The 24,916-nt window shown below is 48.0% G+C and overlaps 3 protein-coding genes across 7 annotated transcripts in view; 1 reads left to right on the top strand and 2 right to left on the bottom strand.

Moving 5' to 3' along the window:
- Nucleotides 1-7,343, bottom strand: part of LOC119401936 (serine/arginine-rich splicing factor 5) — a 168,421-nt gene extending 161,078 nt beyond the window's left edge. For 2 of the 3 annotated variants that reach the window (XM_037668961.2, XM_037668964.2), the window contains exons 1-5: nt 7,217-7,324; nt 6,094-6,234; nt 5,106-5,176; nt 3,755-3,892; nt 1,919-1,991 (exon numbers count right to left, since the gene is read on the bottom strand). In XM_037668961.2, coding sequence (XP_037524889.1) covers nt 1,919-1,991; nt 3,755-3,892; nt 5,106-5,176; nt 6,094-6,216 — 405 coding nt within the window. In that variant the 5' untranslated portion in view covers nt 6,217-6,234; nt 7,217-7,324. Of the gene's footprint in view, nt 1-1,918; nt 1,992-3,754; nt 3,893-5,105; nt 5,177-6,093; nt 6,235-7,216 lie in introns of all 3 variants that reach the window. The other variant, XM_049418459.1, reaches the window with a different exon arrangement.
- The window catches only part of LOC119401935 (serine/arginine-rich splicing factor 5), a 164,071-nt gene extending 146,762 nt beyond the window's left edge, over nt 1-17,309 (bottom strand). The window contains exons 1-9 of one of the 3 annotated variants that reach the window (XM_037668959.2): nt 17,089-17,309; nt 16,287-16,411; nt 15,644-15,714; nt 15,127-15,213; nt 14,352-14,421; nt 11,226-11,299; nt 11,034-11,135; nt 10,302-10,472; nt 9,504-9,761 (exon numbers count right to left, since the gene is read on the bottom strand). In XM_037668959.2, the coding sequence (XP_037524887.2) occupies nt 9,504-9,761; nt 10,302-10,472; nt 11,034-11,135; nt 11,226-11,299; nt 14,352-14,421; nt 15,127-15,213; nt 15,644-15,714; nt 16,287-16,409 (956 nt within the window). In that variant the 5' untranslated portion in view covers nt 16,410-16,411; nt 17,089-17,309. The remainder of the gene's footprint in view (nt 1-9,503; nt 9,762-10,301; nt 10,473-11,033; nt 11,136-11,225; nt 11,300-14,351; nt 14,422-15,126; nt 15,214-15,643; nt 15,715-16,286; nt 16,412-17,088) is intronic. The other 2 variants (XM_049418456.1, XM_049418457.1) reach the window with 2 other exon arrangements.
- LOC119401932 (chromatin-remodeling ATPase INO80-like) overlaps nt 1-24,916 on the top strand; it is a 255,790-nt gene that overhangs the window by 138,413 nt on the left and 92,461 nt on the right.

The following is a 24,916-nucleotide window of genomic DNA, read 5'->3' as shown; positions in this document are numbered from 1 at the left end:
GAAGTGTTACCGTATTTACTCGAATCTAACGCGCACCTTTTTTCCGGAAAAACGAGTCCAAAAATCGCATGCGCGTTAGAATCGAGTACCAAAAAAAAAAAAAAAAAAAAAATCGGTTATCGTATTGCCATCGACATTTCAAAATGGCCGCCTCCTACGATTTCTGCCATTTTTTCAGTTCGTACGTGTGCACTGTGCTGAGGAGATTGTCATCCCGTTCTGCGTTCGCATCGACGGCATGGAAGTGCAGACTCCAAATACTCGACGAGTGTACCACGATGCCGCATTTAAAAGAATAGCTATTACATGTGCAGAGAGACGAACGGAAATCGGGCCGCATCGCGGTCGTTCGGATATAGTTCGGAGTTCCCGAAACGTGCGTGCGAGAATGGCGCAAACAGAAGCAGATTTTTTTACAGCAAAGCTTCACTAAAAGGTTTCAGTGGACCAAAGCAGGGCCGGTTTCCTGAAATCGAGGAGCGTTGACAGCGACAAGGAGTTGTCCGACAGCGACGAGGACTGATCCATTGCGCGACTCGTATAGCCGCCGTAGTGGTGACAGTTTTAGCGGCAAGGCCCGCTTTTTGACTGTGTTTTACTTTTTTGAAACTTTAGTTCTTTAAAACCCAAATACTTGTTCTTCCGAATGTGCGAAGTTTGACTCCTACGGACTTTTTTTGTTCTTTTCTCTCACAAAAATGGGTGCGCGTTACAATCGATGTATTACTTTTTTTTTTTTTGGTCGCGGAAAACGGGTGCGCGTTACAATCGAGGGCGCGGTAGAATCGAGTAAATACGGTAAGTTTAATGTCAGTAAACTGTGACTAGGAGAGGAGCCATTGACGTTAAGCCTAGCAACAGCCACTGTGGTGAATGTACTTCGGAAAGGCTTATTTTTGCAAACAATTCATCCGGTCACCCAGCTGCAAAATTGCCTCGATGCTCAGGCAACAGCTGCAATACTACACGTGCACCGTCGCACAGCTGGTAACCTTGACGTCAGTTATTTTTTTTCTGAGTGCCGAACGTTCTCGAACAAAGCCTCGTGCTCTCTTTGAGATTCTGGCGCAAGCATTTCAGGAATGATACGACCGAGGCTGAATTTTTTCGCTTCGTCCTGGATTACCGGTTTGCCGAGCCGAACATACAAATTGTTCTTTATAGTTCTTTCAGTCCTCTTGACAAGTGCTACCTGGCGTTCAAAACAAACACGAGAATCCTTCTATGGGCTTATTAGAAAACACTTGCAGAAAGCTTTCTTAAGGCTAATTGTAGAAACATTAGCTGCTCCTTACTATTACTATTAGCCACCGCTTACTATTAGCCACCATTCGCCATCTTGGTAATGTGCATCGAGACCTGTTATCCCATACCACCACTCACCATCTTGGCATCGCGCATTGAGACCCCTTATATCTAAGGCGTCCACGTCTGATCCGCACTGAAGCTCCTGTTCTAAGTAAATCTATCTTTTGTCCTGATTACAGCTTCACAAGATAGCTCTCGTTCTATTTCACTGCACTACTGCGCCCCCACCCCTCAATTTCAGCCAAATAAATGGCACTTTCACTAATGTGAACCTAAAAGCCTGCTTCAGAAACCACGGTTCAGATCCACACACAATGCTTTGCATTAAACGGCGCAACAAACATCACAGCCGCACGCCCACGCTGTCAGATGCAGAGACCTCCAGCAGGCATTTCACATTTAAGATCTTCCCGGAACTCATTACCCCGCCACCTACAGCTCTTAACGAGCTTACACCTTTGCAGCAACCATTTTTTTTTTAAAAACTTGCGGCTCTCTGAAACGGCATGCAACAAGAGCTGCCACTGCGCATGCACACACGCACAGCTCAGATGGCATGACGATGGTTGGGATACTTCAGACGCTGGAGCGGCTGCTGTCGGCTATTTACCTGCCAGCTGACGTGGCTGCTCAGGTTCTCGACGACCAGCTGGTAGTTGGTCCTCACCGGAGGCCCAAACCTACTGCTGGCACAGACAGAGAAAGAAAAAACAGAAAAGAAAAACGAGGAATGGTGCATTAGGCACACAGGCAACACCTGAAAATTAAAATTATAAAGTGCAAACGTGCAAGCCAGTCATACTCTATACTTGGCGCCGACTTTTCTTGGCAGCACTGTGGAAGCTACAGAATCGAAACGCTTGCCTGCGTGCGTACCAAGAAATAGTCCCTAGTTTTTTACTTCCCAATTTTCAGTTACCTAGCTCGGATAAATAAACCTCTCCTCATTATAGAAATAAAACAAGCATGGGAAGCCATTCGTGGAAAAACAAGTTATGGTCGACAAAAATTTTTTCCCCCCTTTTTTTCACTTCTTGGGCAGCAACATGTTTCCCGCACACCTGTTCTCGCAGTAAAGGTGGTGTCCCTGATGCCAGCTGGACTATGTGCAAACTCGCTGTTTCATTCTCTGAGAAAAATATACTCCGAATGTCACAAAGTGGCTGTCGAAACAGACCCAGTAAGTTATTGGCAACGTCCATGCTGGGGTGAGGCTCAGTCAACCTGAATTGTCTACGAATGCTGTGAGCAACCAAAACTGAAACTGGAATAGTCTGTAAGCTGCTGGACTACTTGCCTAGTAACACAAATGTGCGGATGCCCTGCCTCCATAGCCTTCACCCCACTGCCAAGATAAGTTCTGGCCGAGTATAAAAAAATTCGAAGGTTTAATGTGCCTTAGTTTCAAGATCTTAGCTTCAATTGCTTTCGCATGCCCACCAGCGTATGTCGTTGCAATTCATCAAACAGTTAAACTAAACAGTTCCGAATCGTTGACGTTTGTGGTTTTGTCAAGCCCACCACTCTCATAGTGGCATAGGGCTTGTCAGGGTAGAAACTTATTCCAGCCCCATCACAGCCACCATAATTGGGAAGCGAACATGCGCCCTTATGCTTAGCAATACCACACACGCAATATTTTCTGGAGACATTTGTGAGAACTTGTGACAGGGTCATCATTTACACTGGCGTTTGTATAGATCTTCAGCTTATTGCACCCAGCTTTTTTTTAACGCGATGGCTGCCAAGCCAGATCAGCATGTAAAAAAAAAAAAAAAGAAAAAAAAAAGAAGAAGAAGTCGACAATGTCTCTGTTTACATCTCCTTGCATTACTGGTCATAGTTTCATCTACTATGGTTCGTTTTTATCTACTATGGTGCACAAGAGGCTTTTGGTGATGCAACAGATGTCGTGCTCGTCACATAATGGCCCAGCAGTCCTCCAATAAGCCCTCGCACGTGGCATCCCTTCCACAAAATTCGGTTGGCCATGGGTACACAACTACACTGCCATTAACCCTTTTGCTACTGTAAGAAAAGAAGAAAAACGTGCGAAAATTACGAAATAACATTTTCACTCAATTTGTAGAGCTTTTTTTTTTTCTGAATAAAACGGTACCATTCTTTCAATTCAACGGGGTTCCCTTATTTCACTAATCTCGTAGAAAAAGATAACTCGAATGTGGCTTCACCGCATGACAATACACTGAAGAATGGCAATTAAATGAAAGCAGAGACACAAATGGCCCAACACGGACAAGTGTGGCCATCTAGCGTCAAGAAACACAAGTAGGACGAGTATAGTCTTCATTGCTTCTGTGTGGGACCAATTTTTGTTGATGACGAGTGCAGTAGCCATCGGTCATTTTGTTACAAAATATCATGACGACTATACTCTTCAACGGTAGCGAAAAGGTTAAATGAAGACGGCAGAATGGCGGCTGACCTGTCCCTGGAGCCACCCTGGTAGCGGCCCCCTCCTCCCCCTCCTCCTCCTGGCGGCGACCTCCAGTCCCGTGAACCCGGTGCAAGGATCCTGCCCCCCGGTCCACGCCGACTTCCGTGTGCCAGCTCCACGGAAACCCTGCGCCAACAACAAACAGGGCATCACAAAAAGACATCGGCACTCACTTCCTCTTCACACAAAAAGTTATGAAGAAAACCCAGACCACCGCGCTCAAGAAAAGTAAAAAAAAATTGCGTGCAAAAAAACTTTCAGATTGGTTAAGGGGCTTCTAAACCACCTCTGAAAATACAAACAAGCGTGTTATTCTCTCCTGGAGTTTCCCATCTTTACAGAACCATTCGTGACTGCAACACTTTTGCACATAATCATGAAATGACCTCGTTATCACAGTTTATTGCCCCATGGATCGACTTCCGCAAAAAATTTTCACAAGACAGAATGACAATCCGTCAAGTACGAGTAGAGTCAGGCACGTAGCCAGGATTTTTTTTCAGGGGGGGGCCCAAGGCCTAATTATTCGAAAGAAAGTCTTTTCATGGCAAAAGGAAAGAAAAGTTGCCCGGGAATATAGAAGGCTGGACGAAGTTCGGGGGGGGGGGGGGGGGGCCTGGGCCCCCAACCCCCCCCCCCCTCGCCTACGTGCCTGAGTAGAGTTACGGGGATTTGTCACACACTTCAAACGCATTCTCTTTCCTTTCTTCCCAGCGAGCACACTGAAAGCTACACAGGAGGGGGAGGAATAACAAGTAGTAAAAAAAAAAAGCTATGTCCATACATGAGCACTCATCATCACCTTGAGCACTTCCATTTTCATTGTTTTCTTCGAACCTGCAACTCACTCTCAGTGCGATAACAAGCATGCTCTGCGCTGTGTGGCACTGCAGCGGCCATAGTAGCTATGCAGCTCACAATATTCGAATCAGCCAATCGCTGTGTCCGTGTACATTTGGGTATACGGCATCATTTGTCGAGAGAAGAGCAAGCAATTTCTACCCTAATTTGAAATTTAATAGTAAATTACATACCGCGTGCTGCGCTATAATGTTTGGCTCGCACGTTTGCAGGACCTTCGCCAACAATCGGCAGCGTTTTCCGACCATGTTGAAGAAGTTTTAAATAGGACACATCTTTGTCATTCTGTTTTTGTTCACGTCCCAATAAACTGACAGCCTACTAGAATGCCCACAACAATAAAGCTCCTCATTCCCAGTATGATGTAAATGAACATCTCACTGTAACAGGTTGGCTATGAAAAAGTACAATCAGTGCAGCATGCCTATCTTTCATAATGATGAAGCATTTCCGAGACATTGCCGGCCACTCAACACACCTTTCGCCAAGCAGCTCCTTGCCGTTGAGATCCTTGATGGCATCATCGGCATCTCTGTGGTCTTCAAACTCCTGAAAAAATGGTGGCCGCCGCCGACAGAGATCCGTGAGCTGTGTGCCAGCAAACGTGCTCAACCTCTCGGCACCGACAACCAGTTTAATACGTGGCTACCAGCAGTGTTCTTAATCTGATTACGTTTCCCATTTGCAAACACCAGAGACAAAACATGAGAACGTGCCGCACCAGTGGTGTCTTTCCGCAGCTACCTTCAACCACAATGTGTAGCACATGTATTTTCGATGTTAAAAACGAAACGTTATATCTGGGGTTTTAAGTGCAAAAACCGCGATATGATTACGAAGGCATGCCGTAGTGGAGGGCTCCGGAAATTTCGACCATGCAGTGTTCATTAACGTGCACTCACATCACACAGTACACAGGCCTCTAGCATTTCGCCTCTACTGAAATGTGATCGCCTCGGTCTGGATCGAACCAGCGACCTTCGAGTCAGCAGCCGAGCATTGTAAACTGTACCACCCTGGCGGACAAAGACTAAGGCTGTTTCAGGATAAGGTACACAGAGACTGCATTCGTTGAGTACAATATGCCATTCCTATCACTTAACGTGGATACCCAGGAGGATAGCGTATGATGCAGGCACAGTGGTGACAAACGCTAACGCAAAGCTTTGTGTACGCTATTCTAAAGCTGCCCATTATGGTCCGTTATGTTATTGTGCTGAAAACAATATTTTTTTTCAAGCTGGCAGGTACGCGTGAATACCGTCATTTCCTTCAGTAATCCTCGCGCATTTGTTATTACAGGTCAATGCTCCAATATGGCGCCACCGGCGCTCTCGTTCCAACGTCGACGGTTTTCAACACGATGACGCAATAAAAACTATACTCTTATTGCTCAAAGAGAAAGAAAAAAAAAAGGAAAGGAAAGGCGGCAGATGGCGAAAGCACGGAATGCCGTCGAGACTCACCACAAATCCGAAGCCGTTCTTGAGGTGTATGTCTCCGACGCGTCCGTAACCCTTGAAGAAGCGATCCACGTCCTTCTCGCGCACCTGATAGCTGAGGTGCCCTATGAACACCCTCGTAGTCATGGTTGTCTCGTTTCTTCTCTGACAAAAACGAAAACAGAACGTGCCTCTTAATTAGCGAACAAGCTCAATTAACAACGACGACTCGAAGAGTCAAAAAGACGCCAGCAGTTCGGAGACGGCGCAGTAAAAAAGAACTACCAAGTCGGGTCCCTTTCGACGTCAACGCATTCAGCAAGTCTACGCGGCGCAACGCGTTAACAGGAAAACAAGCACCTGATAGCAGCTGCTGCATTTTGCTTTTTTCGCCGACTGGATTTTTTTTTTTTTCGTTTCATGGCGGCGCGGGCGGGCCTGGCGATTAGAACGCGGCTAGCGGCCATTTTTATTTTGTCTCGTTCGGCCGGTATTTTTCCAGGAGGAGCACTTTCGCCAGCTGTTCAGGTTTCTTTCCTATTGAGATCTGGCAAGCTATTCGCGTCGCTAGGCCAAGTAGACGGGACAAATAAAAAAGAAAAAAAGGAAGATACCCTCACTCCAAACCTCCTCACATCGGTGCGACTACGTTGATGGCAAAATTAGCAACCATACCTGGCTTTCCAGGAAACGTTAATTTGCACTTTTCGCGTCCCCAGGCGAGTTTGGACACGTAATTTCGGTTGTTGTGAGCAAGCACTACAACTTATGCTTCGTTAAAGGTTAATATTTGCGTCGAATATGCCAAGGCAAGAATGGAGAAACAAGCGAGGACGAAGGAAACAATTACGATTGAATTGTTCCAAACTGCGCAAAAGTACAAGTTTAACGTCACTTAAACCGCTGGTTTCTAAGGGAACGAGCCACGCTATGGAAGGCGCAAAAGCGGCCACCGACAAATATGCATGCAGCGTCGTTAGTTTAAAAAGGAGGCCCTCAAAAACAACACACGAGAGGGCGACCCTCCTAAGCCTTCTCGAAATATGCGTCGCCGATTTGGCCGCTGTAATCAGTAATGGTTAACGAAGCCACGTTTGCGTTAGACGCGGTGAGACAGCGGTTCGTTGGAAAGCAGTGCAGTACTTACCGGGTCTTCGCGATGCGAAAATAATCAGCGCTGCAGTTTGCTAACCATAGGCCTTCTCGACAGTACGCAACAAACACCTCCGGCTCTGTCGATTCTTTCTAGAACGCAAACAGAGCCGTGACGTCACGGACGTCTGCCTACGTCACAGGTGTCACCTGACAAAAAGAAAAGAGCAAGAAAAAAGGAGCTGCAAGGTGCTTGATAAACAACTGCGGCAAGTTTCGAAAAGTGCGTGTCGTAGCGTGTAGCTGCGCTATTTGTATGACCTGCGAATTAGTACGAACACGCAAGAGGTTGGTTGACGATCTCGGAGGCTGTAATGTAAAATCTCAGAAACCTCGCTTGATCGAGCTGTCGTGCTTATTTTAACGGATCACTTTTAATTTTGCTTTTTTGTGTGCGAGTCCCTGAGCACTATCCAACCTCAAAAACAGGAACTCGTCACCTGCAGGAACGTTGCAACCTCGTTTTTGCAGTAGGTGGTGTCTACAACATGCCGACCATGACACATTTTTGGCGCTCGCAGTGTACGAAAGCATTACCTTCGAGATTCCTAGCTTCTACGCAGATGAAACTGGTGAATGGCCGCCGCCATAATTCCCTCTAGGCTGTGCACGTAAATGTGTGTGTGACCCCCAAAAAACGCACTGCCGAGGCAGCAACGTCAGCCTTTGTACTCATAGAGTTAATATTAACTCTATGTTTGTACTCATGTGCCACAGTCCAAAAAGGAAGTGCGCCCTCTGTTCCATGAAAAGGTCTACGTGCGCTACTGTTCCCAGCTGTTGCGCGTGCATGAAGAGAAGTGACCTGTGACGTCACGAGAAACTGTTGCTGGAATTTTGGGGTGGCGGCGCCTCGTCTTGCCGTCATCAAATCTACCGTGGATCTGTGGTGGTTAGACATCGGACGCTGTGAACGCCAGCACAGTGGCACTGTCGGGAACGGAAAGTTGGAACGCACTCATTTTTCGGTCGATCTTACGCCTGCATCCAAGAGCGCCTTTCTTTGCCAACTTTGTCGATATTGTGTGCGCTGAAATCAACCATATGTGACTGCCCACAGTCATGCACAGTGTGGAAGCTAGACATGCAAGGCATTTCCGTGTCCTGGAGAGTAACATACGCACATATATCTGACTCAATCGCGTGCACGGCGTGCAACTCCATTCTCATCTGGCTTTCCACATTAGCTAGCATCGAAAACCGGAAGCCCACATGACATGACCAAACCAGGAAGCTTCAGTTTCACGTATTTTATTTTCGTTGAAATAAAAATTTTTTCTTTGCTTATGATCCATAGACTGGCTAGTATGGCAGTCCATGGAATTCTCAAGATTCCGCGAAGTTGCAGACCAGGTTCTTTCAGTACGGTAACATGTACTTGATCGCTGTTGAAGCGGTGGCATACCCTTGCAGTCTCATTTTGTCATCGGATTTCTTCAGCGGACAAATCACTTCACCTCATTCATGCGCAACTTGAGAGACATCGGCTTCACTGCCGCACCGACGAAGTCATCCCGACTAGCGGCACCACTTGACTGAGCCAGCTAGCTTCAACGATACGCCCATAGCAGTGGCGTAGCAAGGGGGCACAGCCTCTGCAGCAAGCTTGATGGAACGGATGTGGCTTGCCCTCATTCCAGACGCTGCCACGTAATGTCCAGCGGAGAGCTAACGGCACACGCGCCTGTAACGGCCGCATCTTATTCTTCAGTGGTGGTAAATCTGCAAATGGACTAAGTTCATTACTGCCGTACTTTAACGGGAAATCTTTCGTTTCCTCACAGGAATCCGCCCTTTTGTTTCACGGGGCATACGCCTTTCCCCTAGCGGGAAAGTCGCGGAACGCTGTGGTAGGATTTTTATATTCTGGCGAGCCCCATTGTACCGAATCAACCCGCAAAGTTCCGCCCCACTACAAAAACGGCAGCAAATGATGAAAGAGGATTGCAGCACATGGCTCAACTGCTCCATTCTGGAAAACTTATTTTGCTGCACTGAAAAAAATTCCAGGTAGCCATTCATAGTGTGACATACATGATGGTTTTATTACATGCCAGTAAATGAAAATATACAGGTCACAAGGTAGTACTATATACAGAGTCCAGGACAGGTGTAAGGGAGGCCCTGAGAACATGAAGAGGAAGCGAGGACAATGGCAAGAGAGCAAGCAAGGCCTGCCCATCGATTAGTTGTGCAAAAGTGAATGGCAGTGCCGCATGCCGCTTCAACTGCTGTCGTTGGAGTTGTCCCCGTTGTTCTTGACCGGAGACTTGGATCGGGACCTGGAATGGGACCTGGAGCGGGAGCGAGAAGCCGAGTGGTGGCGGTTGTTGGTCTCTGGCGACTTGCTGCGGCTGCGGGACTTGCTCTTGGACTTTGATTTCGACTTGGAGTGGGACCGTGAGCGCGACCGGCTGGCTGATCGGGAGGCGCGTCGCTTCGGAGGCGGGCTCCGGGAGCGCGAACGAGAGTGGGAAGCGGACCGTGAACGGCGCTTGACAGGCGACCGGGAGTGGCTTCGTCGCTTGGCACTCCTGGACCTGTGCAGTTAAAAGAATTGTGCCGATGAGAATGGCTGCCATTCTTCAGACAACAAAGCAACAGTGAAGAAAGCACTGTGGTAAGAGTTCTTTCAGAACGTTGGCACCAGTTTTCCGGCACGAAGAATTGGACCCGAAAGATAAAGTCATCACAGAACTCTGTACCAGTGTCGATAAGGCATAACTGTGTTGCAACCTTGCAAAGTAGAGTTGTGCGCAGCAATACAAAATGGACAGCAAGAGGCTTATACCATACCATCAAATACGGAATACTTTGTTGTTTCTCCTTGACTGGCCATTTCGAGATGTCACACTTTGTGCTGTGGGCGGTGCCCCCCCACGCGGGTGGGCAGCATGAAGTGCAACAACACAGAACAAACTAAATAGTATTCCATATTCTGTGGTAAGGTACAGGCCCTTAAGTTGTGAGACTTTAAACACCGCTCCTCATGGGCATACAAGTCGAGGTAGTCATCAATGATATCTAGCCTCTTCCCCAGTACCTCGCAAGATGCCACAAATGTGTTAGGACAAACAAACCTTGATCGACTGCGTCCACGGCGGCTGGCGCTCCTGGACCTAGAACGGGAGCGAGACCTGCGCTTGACCGGGCTGCGGGAACGGCTACGGCGACGGCTCCTTGAACGAGACCTGGTTGGGCTGCGGCGGCGCCTAGAACGGGAGCGTGAACGAGAACGGGACCTGCTGCGCCTACAGAAAGACAGACACCAAGCAATCTGTCAGCACAGACTGCGCATTTACGATAGGCCCATTTGATTTGGCAGCACTTCCTGCACCGGTTCACCAGTCTTTGTCCTTGGTTTAGCTAAGTGCAAGGCAAGATCAACACTAGGTAAAGCTTCTCCTGTGCTCACATGCGCATGTGCAGTTGTGCATACTGCTTGTCGGCAGCAGGCAGCAAAGCTCAGCACCACATATGTGCAAATGTGAATATCTGGCAACGAGATCTAGCAATTAGTTACACATTCGACACCCCTAATTGCTGGAACACGTTAGACGCTTGCAGGGTGCCAAGTCGCTTTCAATCGCATGGTTTATCTCTTAGAACGCTTCCCAGACAGCAGCTACAAAATAGAGGGTGGCAAAAGCGATAAAGAACAGCAAACATATGCCCTTCTGATACAAATGCAGATTTGTCTGACAGCCGTTGACTGCAGCAATTGACTTCCATTTGCAATGATCCGAAGCACGAACTGGTTCAGGAAGCGCAGCCAGATTGACTATGCATATCGTCAAGGGTGCTTTACAAACCTCTTCTCTTCAATGAGGCGGATTCGCCGTCCGCTCAGGTCAGTGTTGTCCAACTTGTCCAGTGCATTCTTCATGTCAGAGTATGTGGCGAACTCGACAACTCTGCAAAAACAACAGGTAAGCAACGACATGAGCCTCCAGCGAGCACCTGGCTGCAACACGAGCACTCCGGGGTGTGGAAACAAGTCGTACCCTTCGTTGCGGCGGAGGCGATGGGCATCTGCGTAGGTCACCTCGCCAGCTTGCCGCATGTAGTCTTTCAGGTCCTTTGCAGGGAAGAAAAAGAAACGGACGACAAGGTTACACACAGCTAGATTAGAAGGCCACTTGCAAGTGCCAAACCACAAAGAAACAACACCCCAAACAACAAACGGGAACCTTGAATGTGCATCAGGCACCAGAGCAACATGTAAAAGGGTTATGTATAACTATCTGTCACAGGCTCCATCCACTAGAACGTGGAAAGTAATTTCAAGGTTTGGGTGCCAAAGCCACAATGCGATAAACTTAATTCTGGCCAGCTAGGGTTCTTCAATGTGCACTGGATTTCGCCCACGCAGAAATGCAACTGCTGTGGCTGCATAGTGAACCTGCTTAGCAATGATACATCGTGGTCGGTAAGCTGCCACAGTGGGGAAGCAACAAATCAGCCAGAATATGTACTTGAGATACGTGCTGGCATATGACTGAATTTGGCGGTCAAGCGTTGCAGGGCACTGATGTGAACGTAGCCTGTGGCAGAAATAGCAAGTGGTTTGCACGCTCCACACACTGAAACAAGATCTGTCACTCGGTGCAGTCCATAACAAAGAAACAATGCGACGTGGCCACCAGGATCTCCAAGGCTGGAAAGCTGCAAGAAAGAAGAACCATCGCCGCCGGCCCCCGATGTCCACGGCTGGAGGAGGAGGAGGCTGTTCGCGCAGGCACAAATTTGGAAGGTGATGCGTACTGTTTTTGTTTGTTTGCGAAAAGGTGGAAGGCGTCGTACGTGATTTACCTGGCACCACCCCACGAACCCAGGCCCAGACAACCAAGGCAGGGGGTGGGGGACGCAGCCAAGAACACCGAGCCAAGCCCTTCACACGAGGGTAATGCCACACCAGGCAGGAGGAGGGGGGCCGCAGGCCATTCCCACAAAAGGGGGGGCTCTCTTCTCTCCATCCGTGGCAGAGGGTCCAAAGGCCAGGCCGCGCAGTCGCCCAATCAGAGAAAGACGACGCCCCCGGTGGCCGTCATCTACGGTAAGCCCCCTCATCATGTTTTTTTTTTTTCAGAGGCAACGACATATGCCTACGCCCCCATTTGCATTTTAAAGCCAGTCGAGTACGACGACGAAGAAGGCTGCCACGGTCCCTCCGAGCGGTTGGTCCACCGCAAACACCCTAGGAGGAAGGGGGGGTCCACCACGCTTTACCGGTCCTCCACACCAGGATGGGGGGGCGCTCTCATCAAGCCTTCAGCTCAAGGGGGGTTAAGGAGGGAAGCCTGCCGCACCGATCCGCGGGGCGCACAAAGGCTCGCTCCCCCTCTGAGCAGTGCGAGAACAGAACACACACACGGCCCGTTATTGGAGTCTCTTCGTCACAAGGCGACAGAAAAGCTTAGAACTTAGCCTCCACCAAAAAGTGCCGCCTAAATAACTGTGCCTTGTTAAACCAGCTTCAAAAAGCAAGACTTGCATGTGCACCCCAATCCTAAAACACCTTTCCCTGCTACTATACTCGCAGACAACTTTTCTTGGCAATGAAGGGAAGGCTAGAGAGCCGAACTACGTGTGTGCTACCGCTGAAGATTATAGTCCCACAATTGCACCAGTGTTTTCTGCGTGAGAATAAAAAAACATTTGCTACAGGGCGCTGTTTGAAGAGAGGGTCAGCGCACACCACGAAGATATTCATATTTGTTTTGCTTTATGCAGTGTCATTTCGCGTTTTTGCACCTGTGAAAACGTCGCACCTTCTACGTGCACCTCACAGTCAAAATGGCGTCTGTGTCTTCAGGTGAGAGCTCGTCACCCTCCAGCTTTTCTGACTCGCCGAGGGAGCTCGTGACTGCCGCTCGAATAATCAAATGGCCGTCATAGGAGGTACGGAAGGTCCACAAGCCAAAACTAAATTCGAAACGCGCGCGGAAACTGACTACTCCGCGGAGCAGCAGTCCTGTTCAGTAGCTCCGCCCGCGCAGCCTTTCCGTCATTGCCAAGAAAAGTTGCTGCGAGTATAGCGTAACCTCTGTCGTGCTGTTATGTCACTAAAAACCAACTTGAGGCTGCAATTCTGCAAGCATTCAATAATTGAACATTCTTGTCTGCCACACGCTATTGGCCGAGGTTCGAGCCAAGACCTCTTGTTCGCAACGTTTACATGAGCCTCGGCCAATCTTGTGGAGAGTACAAACATTCTATTATAGAAAGCGTACAAGATTGTGCCCAAGGAAAGCCTTTAGCAGCTATCGGTGGCAGCTGATTGGGTTCTACTTTAGAGAACGTCCCACGCTACAGCTTTGATGGAGCAATGAGAGTTCCCGCTATCCCAGCTACTATCAAAGCTAAAGCCTTATTGAAGAGCTGTGCTAAGTGTATGCGAGATGCTAGTTCTGGACGGCTAAAACCAAGCGCAAAATAAAGCAGAAAAATTGACGGAATCACTGCAAAAGGCACGCTTGCTGAAATGATCTCTTCACGGCTGTATGCTTGTACCAACGTTACTAGGTGGAGGCAGTTGGAAAACTGCATGGGATTGCCATGGAAGCAGCGTGGCCGCTTGCTGTCTCCGAAAAAGTGCGAGCGCTGCGATCGTTTTGCGCCCTGTTCACGCGACGTGTTTCGCGTTGCTGCTTCGTCTGCTCCGCCGGCTGTGGAGAGGGTCACGTGACGTGGTCGCAAAGCGATGCCAGCGACACCTGGAATGGGCGGCGATCTGCGGCCGCCTCCTCGCGCGAGTCGAGTTTTCCAACTGTCCCCATCCAGTAACGTTGGCTTGTACTTAACTGCATTCTGCAGACTGTTGGAAACTGTCTATAGCCTTGTCGAAGTACTGGCGCAGATAAGCTACAGATCGCAACGCATTACAGTTGCATGTTTTCTGCGGCTCTCATCTGGAAGCGCGATCACAGCTACGGCAAAATGAAATATTCCGGAGGTCATCCAAGTCGCGGCTAAATGCATTTGTAAGTGCCATTACCAAAGGCTGCGCAACCTCCCACTTACCTAACCTAGCCTGAAAAGACATTTATAAGGTGTCCACAGTTGGCCAAAATTCTAGCATTAGAAAATGTGCGCAAAAAACAGTTACACGAACTCATAGGATGCCTCACCTGCCAGCTCACACGGCTGCTCAAGTTCTCAACTGTCAGCTGGTACTCTGTTCTTGTTGGTGGGCCATAGCTGGGGAAAAAAAAAAAAAAGTAAAAAGCACAGCTCATGAAGGCCAAAGAGATATAAAGGTATAACATTAGAACACGAAGCAAGCCACGTGTTTCCTGAAAGCTACCTCATGCCAGAGATTGCATGCAAAGTTCAAAGATTACGCTGGCGAGTGCAGTTGCCATGTCTTTCAGAGTGTGAAAAAAGTTATAAACGAGGCACTGTGGAGAGAGTTCTTTCAGAACGTTGGCACCAGTTTTCCAGCACAAAGAGTTGGTCCCGAAAGATAAGTCATCACAGAACTCTGCCACGGTGCCGACGAGGCAAGACTGAGCTGTAAGGCCCACAAAGGTGTGCCCTCTGTGCAAATGCAACATTTCCTTAAGAAGCACCACTGCAGAGGCTACACTGAAACCTCATTATAACATAGTCGCATTTGACACAAAAATACCTTCGCTAATCTCAAAATTCGTTACAAGCGTACATTCGAACCACTGTAGCCATTACCGATGCTATTCTTCACTTCGTTATAACCAATAATTCGTTATGTCCGTGTTCGTTATATTACGGTTTCTCAGTGCTCAGTTTTCCTGCCTGTTACCTTGCTCAGTCAGTGCTGGCCTAGCTCCCATAGAATGAAATGTATTGGGAAGCCCCTACAGCAGGGCGATCATGCAATGCTAAGCGACAAATGCAGCACTTGAACGTCAATGAGGGACTACCAACCGGCGCCTTGGCGGGGACCTGGATGCAGCACGTGAGCGATAGTAGTCTGCTCCACGCCGGATTCCACGAGCCAGCTCTACAGAGACCCTGAAATAAAAAAGGGAGAAAATTATCGTTAGTGTTATGATAGCAACTACATTAGGCAAGACACAGTACAAGCACAACAATAGGGAGGCTAGGGCAATTGGCGCTCTTTGTCAAGCAGAGATACACTTCGTCAGGGCTGTTCATATGCGAAAGCACACAAATTGGGCTTCTAGCCGATTACACATGGGGAATGGGTAAAAGGCCGAGAAATAAAAACGTCACCCTGCCTAACATGAATTACCCCCCCCCCCTCACCCCTTAATAGGATGTGGTTTACACCCTGCACTAGTGACTGGCATGTAACTAGCATTCGCGTTACAGATAGAAGTCGCCTGAAAGGTAACTGGTTAGCGGTTATCATTACCGGTAACCAGTAACAGCCTTAAAACTGACACATCTTATCAGTTGCACAGAAATTAAGATTACTTACCGGTCCCCGAGTAGCTCCTTCCCGTTCAGCTCGTAAACAGCGTCGTCCGCATCTCTGTGATCGTCGAACTCCTGCGTTGAGGTTTGGATGCAAAAAGTGAGTGCTGCTGCCTTCAGATGCGTGAACACGACAGGCTGGAGAGCGATTACATCAGCACAATGGTTTCCGGCAGCGTCAGTTGGACCCGAAAGATGATTTGTGAGCTCATCACAGACAGTATTAACAAGATCCTTTGCTAAAACGAGACTTCCATGTCACTCAAAGAGTACAGCTGCGCTCAACATGACTTGCAACATGCGTGTGGCCCGACAGATAAAAAAGGTACACGGGGCCGCCACTGGTCCTGTGTACCTTCTTTCGTCCTGGATATTTTGCGTTTTCGATTAAGTGACCAGGTGTTTGATCGTCTGTCATGCAAAAACAAAAGCAAGCGAGCCATAATGTTTATTGCAAGCACCGTTTTGAAGGCTGCTTTTTCACGACTTTGAACATAAATTCACGATACGAGATCGGTTAAAACGCGGTCAACAAAAGGCTTGAAATGCAAGCAGATGGCGCTGTCAGTCAAAAAACGATGCAAAGGTACGGCGTCCCACTTTTCAAATTTACGTCTTTGTAGGTCAAAAACGACTCAAAAACTCACCACAAAGCCGAAGCCGTTCTTGATGCTGATCTCGCGGATGCGACCGAAGCCCTTGAAGAAGCGCTCCAGATCTCGCTCCCGAACTTCGTAGTTGAGGCGTCCGACGTAGACGCGTGACGTCATTTCTGCCAACGACGAGACAAAAGAACGGGGGGGGGGGGGTCATTACTATTAGATCGCGAAAATCTGTGACGTCAGGGTGGGGAATCAATATACGGCTAAGCAGACGCTCGAGAATTCTTGGATCAGTTGGATGTTATCCGCACCACAGCGTACAGCGGTTTTGGTCCCGAAAGATGGACATCACGTGAATTCTCGAGCGTTTGGCGGGCATCGCTCAACGTACAGCGTGGTGTAGAATGTTCTGGCAAGCCATGAGCGCGCCAAAACCATATTGCAAACGGTGCTCACCAGTTAAAATATTGTAGAATAGCGTGGTTAGGCTTAGCACGGTAACGCTAGTAAGATCTTGCAATTGGACAGTCAGACGAAAAGCTGGGCACATCGGCTGCTCGCACAAAGCGGCGACTCATGTTTTACTGCCAATATAAAGATTTGCAGACTTTTAAAGAGGTACCGCTTGTAACCACCGTCGGCACGGCAACGGAAGATGCGCTGAGTCGTTATAAGAGCCTGCACGACGATAAAATTAGAAACGGGGCGGCCTTGGGGTACACACGCTACAGTGGCGTTAGGGTTAGCGAGACAGGCATGGTAGAAGCCTGTTGCGCCTAACAAAAAAAAAAAAATAAAAAAAAAGAGGAGGGTCGCAGAAGAAAAGCATTTCACTGTCTGTACTCACCCGAGCCGCTTTTGTCGGTGCGAACTCTCGATTGATGCCGAGATATACGTTACTCTTTAGCAAACCTGTTACTTTCCGTGCTTAGAACACGAGTACGGTTAAATAAAGGTGACCTTCCCACCTCGCCGAAGGATTGCACCGCGTCCTACGACTCGCAGCATCAACGGGGATCTCACCAATGGCCGCCGGGGCACACGTGATTTTGTTATATTTGTAAACTCTCGATACCAGACGCCCTTCTATGTCTATAAAGGCTTAACAAGAAAAATAAAGCGTATTTAAAACACAGCGTGAAATAAAAAATTAGAGCACGACTGATTACTTGTAGGATATTTTGAGTGTAGTTATACGTATTTGTAAATCAACCCTAGACGACAGCACTGCGCAATGTACTTCGAACCAAAGAAAACAAAAATTAATATATGCGTACCCTCTTTGCTTCGTACCAAACGGTTGCGTAACTTGTCCATGTTATAAAAATGAAAAAAAAGTTGTAATCAAACAAACGTATCTTCAATTAGTTGTTTGTTTTATACAACATCATTGCTTTATTGTTATTAATTTATTTACTAAGTATTTAATTACTGCTTTCGTTATTTTTACAATTGTGGTGTTTTGCGCTTGAGGCTATGCAGCGCGAGCGCTGCGTAGCGACAATTATTCAAAAGTTCGTCTGCTCAAAATTTAAATTTAAAATTAACAGTTCAACAACTTCGTACAAAAATTAATCGCTCGTGCTAAAAGTTTCATTTACCGCAATTTGACTCGGGCGAGTACAAAGTCTTTTTCGTGTTTTGTTTAGGGGTTCGAGGCTAAAAATGGATATGGCGTGTGCTCGGTCCGGCGCTACCGAAGCGAAGGCGAGGGGAGTCATGGGACCCTTTTCGCACCGCATCTGCGAATCACCACATCGCCATTTTGTGCGCAACGCCAGTCGTACGGCGCGATTCCATGGCCTTCCGGAAGCCATCGCTACTCGGAGCGAGCAGGTAAGGGCTAAAACCTCTCGGACCCCGTCTCCTTTGAAAAGTGAAACCTGCTCGATCCCAAAACGCATGCCCCCCCAACCATCACCGCAGCAAAACACCGGTCCAAACCCCCAGTGCTTCGATTTAACCGCTGCTGGTACCGCAACCAGTCCTGGCCCTTCGCAGGGAGGGCCCGTTTCTTTTTTAGCACCTCGATTGGACTCCGCGTAGGCCTAGACGGGTGTGTTATTCGCGCTGATACCGAACCCGTGAAGCTCGGAACTGTAACACGGGTGTTTTTTTTACGAATCAGAAAAGGGAGGGGGGTTATCCTCGTTTCCCATTCGCACCAATGAAAACATGTGCGTTCCTCGCGACACCCTGGACAAACCTTCCGAACTCGTCTAGAGATTTTCCTTTCATTACGTTCAGTTGTGTCGTTTGATAACCTTCGCGTTGCTTAAAGATTCAGCCGGCTCGGAGTCGCATCGTACTCGTGAGGGTCACCCCTGCAACGGGAAAAGACACAGCCGGTGTGCGGTGTGTTACGATCGTTGCTAGGCGAGGCCGGTGACACAGAACTCTCGGGTGAAATGCCGTTCGTTTTCGTGCACTTCTACCGCGACTGAGCGTCTTCGTCTTGCACGTTAATTACAGTGCGCGAACACCTTTTGGCGATAGGCGAGAGCGTTAAGTAAGGTGCAGCGCTTTCACCTACCGGTTAGATCAAAGTCAAAAAGAAAAAATAGAAGCCAGGTATTTGTAGGGATTCTTGTCGCGACGTTTGCGGAACGGATGTTACGCGGCAAATCAATTTACGGGGATTTCGCGTGCGTTCTTACGCTGCCCGTGTCTTTCACGCACGCACAAAAAAAGACTTCGATCGTTGGCTCATCGTGTTACGCGTGCTGCCTGGTTTGGGAAGACTACGCGAGATGCAAAAAAAAAAAAAAGAGAGAAAAACGTTTTCGGGGCGAGGCAAGACATGCCTGTCTGTGTCGTGGTTTTTCGGTGTGTGTGTGCTTGCGTTGGCTTGTGCGATCTCGCAGTTCTTTTTTTTTATTTTTTTCGGTTGCGGCAACCACGGAGCGACTATGATCGCGTATTTTAAACACCGCGATGGTGTCTTGACTTCTCTCTTGTGTCCGTGTTTGCACGCCCTGTCTTTTAAAAAAAAACATGAATACCTACCAACTAGCTCAGCTCTCTGTTATTCTAAGCTTTCAAAGAACGCACTCGTTAGCACATGGTGTTTCGAGATCGTGTTTTTATCTTGCTGCCCATGTCAGTGTCACCATGTTAATGTCACTGTACGCACAGTTGTAACACGAGAAATTGAACAAAAACTGGAAATCTAAACTCTTTTTTTTTCGCACTCTTGAACAGTGTCTGCAGCTTAGCGTGGGTACGGTGTCATAACATCTATTTAGATGTGTGCTGTACAGTTAACCTGCGTGAAAAGGTTGAATTAAAAACTGCAGTTAACAGCACAGGTTATCATGTCTTAAAGATTGGACATGAATTGTTCGTTTGTTCCTAACTCATCGCTCAACTATCGGGGATTGTAAAGCTTTGCTTTAAAGGCAAACAACACAACCAGGGATTTGTTTTCTAAATTGCTTGCTACTAAAAAAGAAATGCCATTGCGCACAAGAACTATACAAAACTGTTTTGACATGCCTGACCAGAATTAAACATTTTTTTCAATGTGTATTGACGACTGCTACACAATCTAGTGATTTATAGCGATCTATACCGTGCCGCTGTTTGAAGCTAATAATGTCACTGCACACATCTGGCTTACTGACGAAAGTAGGAAGAAAGTGCTGCCCTTGAAAGCCTGATCAGGAATTACTGCTGACCTGAAGATCGCGGTATCGAATCCCAGCAACATTTCGATGCAGGCGAAGTGCTTGGATTGAGGTGCACGTTAAAAGTGGTAGAAATTTCCGGAGCCCTACACTACGACATCTCTCGTAATCATATTGTGGTTTTGGGACATAAAATTCTAACTACTGTTAATTTAGGAATTTCTGCTTGCCTTTGTCCATCAGGAGTGTAGTTGGGGAGGGGCAACCCCCCCTCGAAAATTTTGCAACTTTGCATATGTAGATATACATGCACACACAAATGCACGCACGGGCATATGTAAAGCATGGTTGAAACCCCCCAGAAAAAAATTTCTGGCTACGTTACTGTTGTTCCTTGTTTTATGACTGTGAGCTGACGCTTATGGCAGGCCATATCTGTGCGGCATGCGTGGCTGGCAAAGATATAGGCAAGTTGGGGATGCAAGCATTCCTTCATGCATCCGCGTTGTTGTGTCAAGCACTGAATGGGCTTGATGCTTGGAAATGACGGAAAGTACAAGTGTGGATTGTAGGGCGAGGGTGTCTAACTAATGATCCAGCTGAGGGAAAAAAAAACTTAGTCAAGCCTCGTTATACCAAAGTTGCATTCAGCATCTTAATTTATTAGTTTATTTCCGCCTGCATCTTCGTTGCGTATCCGCATTCATCTTTATTGTGAACAAGGCTCCTGTTCAGGAGCCAGAACATCTTTGATCTTACGAACTTTTTTGGTCATTGCCCATTTTTAATCGTTCTCTTATTAGTTTATTCATATTACCTCATCAGCTCAAGGAACACGCTGTTAGAATTGGGAAATACATACATGGATGACAAGTGGTCTCATGCATCAGGTGTTGAATAATAACTGGGAGCCGCGAAGCAAATAAACACAAGGAAAAGGGCTGCCCATGGGGTTAAACATAGGCAAATATACATGCCAGAATTTGGAGAATGAACTCTGGATAGTGAAACTTACGAAGACAAGGCAATAATGCCTTCGCTATATCCGGAATTAGTAGTATGTGTTGGATGCTGATGTTGGCAAGGACCATTGCAGGTTTAGTATGCTATGTCCGTGTTCATTGTGTCGAGCTTTGACTAACCATTGGTATGCTTGAGTAGCACTTGCTAGGAGAGGCTCTTTCCCTGCAGGGGACATTGCATATGGTGGTGCATTGCACTGTTGCCTTCATCTTTTCACTTAGGCTTAGAACAATGTGTGGATGACCTCTTTGTGGTACCCAAGTCGGATAGCATTCATCTTTGAAGATGAGAGCACAAACATAGTGTGAACGAAACCATTCTACCTTGTGCAAACATTTGCTGGTGCTGGCAACTCGAACTCTCTCATGTGTGTGTTATCCCTCATGGTAGTGACAAGGCCACCAGCACGTTTGGTGTTCCACTTCACCACTTCTCAGCTTCACACCACTTTGTTCAGGACATTATGTAGCAGGCAGCACAGTAGTGAACCCACATATATAGCAAAAGTCATTAGAAATTAATAATAATATCTGGGGTTTAACGTCCCAAAACCACGACATGATTATGAGGGATGCCGTAGTGGAGGGCTCCGGAAATTTCGACCACCTGGGGTTCTTTAACGTGCACCTAAACCTAAGTACACGGACCTCAGACATTTCGCCTCCATCGAAAATGCAGCCGCCGCGGCCGGGATCCGATCCCGCGACCTTCGGGTCAGCAGTCGAGTGCCGTAACAACTAGACCACCGTAGTAGGGCAAAGTCATTAGAAATTGTGTTGCTGCTATTACAGCGTAGACGGTATGCTTATAACGAAATATTGGATGTTACAAGAATGAAAAATTCGTGAACACAGGGTGTGGAACCAACATTTTGACAAGCGGACTTGTCTTCTTCAAGGCTGCAAGAAGGCAAGTCCGCTTGTCGAAATGTTGGCTCCAGCGGCGCCACGTGTTCACGAATTGTCAGATGCTACTTTTATTTATTGAGGTTCTACTGTAACTCGTACTTTGTACAGAGAGAGAGGTGAGAAGATGTTGGCGTTACAAGAAACGTCTGAAAACTTCGAGACATTTGAGGGCTAACATCTTTGGACATAGTGCAGGTTAGGTGCTTTGCCGCGGCAGCCGCATCTTTGATAGGGTTGAAATGCAAGGAATATCTGTGTAGTTAAATTCGGAGGTGCACGTTAAAGAACACAAGTTGGTCAAAATTAGTCTAGAGTCGCCCACTACAGAGTGTTTCATAATAAAATTTTTTTTTGGCACATTAAGCGCAGGCATTCATGTACTCGCCACGGTGCTCTAGTGGTTATGGTACCTGACTGCTGGCCCAAAGGTCGCGGGATTGAATGCCGGCTGTGGCAATTGCATTTCGATGGAGGCAGAACGATTGAGGCCCGTGTGTCTAGATTTAGGCGCATGTTAAAGAACATCGCAGTAACCTGCGATTCGCTGATGACATTGCATTGATGAGCAACGCGGGAGACGAATTACAGCTCATGATTACTGAACTGGATACGGAAAGTAGAAGAGTAGGTCTGAAAATTAATATGCATAAAACTAAAGTAATGTGGAACAATCTTGGCAGAGAACAGCGCTTTGCGATAGATGGCGAGACACTGGAAGTTGTAAAGGAGTACGTCTACTTAGGACAGGTAGTAACCGCGGAGCCGAACCATGAGAGTGAAATAACTAGAAGAATAAGGATGGGTTGGGGCTCATTCGGCAAGCATTATCAAATCATGAGTGGTAATCTACCACTATCCCTCAAGAGGAAGGTATATAACAGCTGCATCTTACCGGTACTTACCTACGGAGCAGAAACCTGGAGACTTACAAAGAGGGTTCAACTTAAATTGAGGACGACGCAGCGAGCGATGGAAAGGAAAATGATAGGTGTAACCTTAAGAGGCAGGAAGAGAGCAGAGTGGGTCAGGGAACAAACGGGGGTTAAGGATATCATAGTTGAAATCAAGAAGAAGAAATGGATATGGGCTGGGCACATAGCACGTCGGCAGCATAACCGGTGGTCATTAAGGGTAACTGACTGAATTCCAAGAGATGGCAGACGTGTGAGGGGGAGACAGAAAGTTAGGTGGGTAGATGAGATTGTAGGTATAACGTGGCAGCAGAAAGCACAGGACCGGGTTGATTGGCGGAACATGGGAGAGGCCTTTGCCCTGCAGTGGGTGTAGACAGGCTGATGATGAGATAAAGAGCATCAGATGGTCAGTATTTCCGGAGCCATCCAGTACGGCTTGCCTCATAATCATAACATGGTTTTGGGACGTAGAACCCCAACAGCTATTGTTATTATTACAGGCGTTCATGTAAATATTTTGCATTTTCCGTGCTTCCGGCAGGCTCAGTCATGGCCACTAGCCGTGCGGCAGGAGGCGGTGGAGGAGACGAGCCATCAACATCCGCTGCAGACGACCAGTCGCCCGTGTTGGCCAAGCCTCTGCACCTGCAGCGCATCGAGCGGGCCGTCAAGCTCGACAACTTCATCAGCTTCATCCACAATTACTTCTCGACACCCCTCAATGACGACGCCGAGGACACGGAGGCCGAGAGCTTGTCGGACATCGACGAGGACGGCGACGTGCTCAACGGCGGTGGAGGCGAGAGCACCACCCAGTCGGAGACGGACCGGCGCGCTGAGAAGATGAAGCTGTACAACTTCGACAGCGTCAAGAAGAGCCGGCGCTGGCTCAAGAATGTGCTGCTCAGCGACACGTCGTCCTCGGAGGAGGACAACTCGCCCACCGAGGACGACCTCCAGGACTGGCTGCGCCTCCACAAGCTGCGTCAGATTGCCAGGGCTGAGCTCAATGCCGACCCCGAGGTAAAGGCCGTACACTGTAAATTCTTTTACTCCTTAGCTAAGTGTGGTTCACAAAAAAAGAGAAGATAATCTGGTTTTAAAGGGGTCATGAACTACTTTTCCGAGTAATAATCTAATGACCTCAGTATTGGAGTTTACTGCCTCCCGAATCGATTGCCGCAAAAATTTCTCGAATCCGTCAAGAACGAGCGAAGTTATGGGGGTTTGGTGCACGCCTTCAGCGCTTTTTCCCTTTTCTCGCTCCGACAAGCGCACTGGAAGTTACACCGGGAGGGATGGCACTGGGGAAAGAAATTGCATGAAAGCGCGTCGTGAAATGTAATCGCTCTCCCGCTATGATTCGTGTGCGTGAGTGTGGCTACCGTGTAAAGTTAGCAGGACTGAGAAGTGTGGCGCCGACAAGTGGCGGCACCCCGTGGCAAGAAGCGCATCTGATATGAACGCCCATGGCCTTCGAGATGGCGGGCGCGCGGCGGGTTTTTCTCCGGCCGTCCCAATCGCACGGAGAGAGCGTATTTCCCGAGGTGGGCGTGGCGCACTCTTTTCTCCGCACCGCGGCGCACTTACTTGGGATCGGAAAAGCTGCCGCGCTGTTGGCGCAGTTTGCATGTGGCGAGGAAAGAAATGGTTTTGTGCTTTTATTAACCTCGTGCTGAGTTGGAAATGTATCGTCAAGGTGTACGAGAGGCCAAGTCAATGCCGGGGCCTTTCGATTCTCAAATGGGCTTTTTTTTTGCTGTAGATTTGCGCCGCCTTTATTAGAGCTCTTAGAAAAGCGATGCCTCTGCAAGAGATCCGCATGTGCTAGAAACTTACTATACTTCGAAATTTGCGGGCTGTATAGTATGGGGGCGCTAGCGAAGGAGGAGAAAAAAAAAAGAACGATGATGAGGCTTGGCGTGATGACGCTCCGGGCTCACGCTCGCCCTGCCGCTAAAGACCGATCAGTCGTTGCCGGGCCTTCGTAAATTAAGCGTGTTTTTCTTGTCCCCTACGTGTTCTCTGAGGACTTTGGTTGACCACTGGCCCCGAGCCCACAATAGATATGTTGATAATGTTGTAAGCTAGATTTAAGACCTGCGACGGAAGCAGTCCGTTTGGAAGCAGTATCGCAAAAAGCAGGTATCGGTGCTTGCTTCCTTTGTGCATTTTTTATTTCGGTGTAACAACATACAGCGAAA

This window comes from Rhipicephalus sanguineus, chromosome 8 (assembly GCF_013339695.2).
Source record: "Rhipicephalus sanguineus isolate Rsan-2018 chromosome 8, BIME_Rsan_1.4, whole genome shotgun sequence".
NCBI lineage: Eukaryota > Metazoa > Arthropoda > Arachnida > Ixodida > Ixodidae > Rhipicephalus > Rhipicephalus sanguineus.
This window is presented reverse-complemented; position numbering and strand designations above follow the sequence as displayed.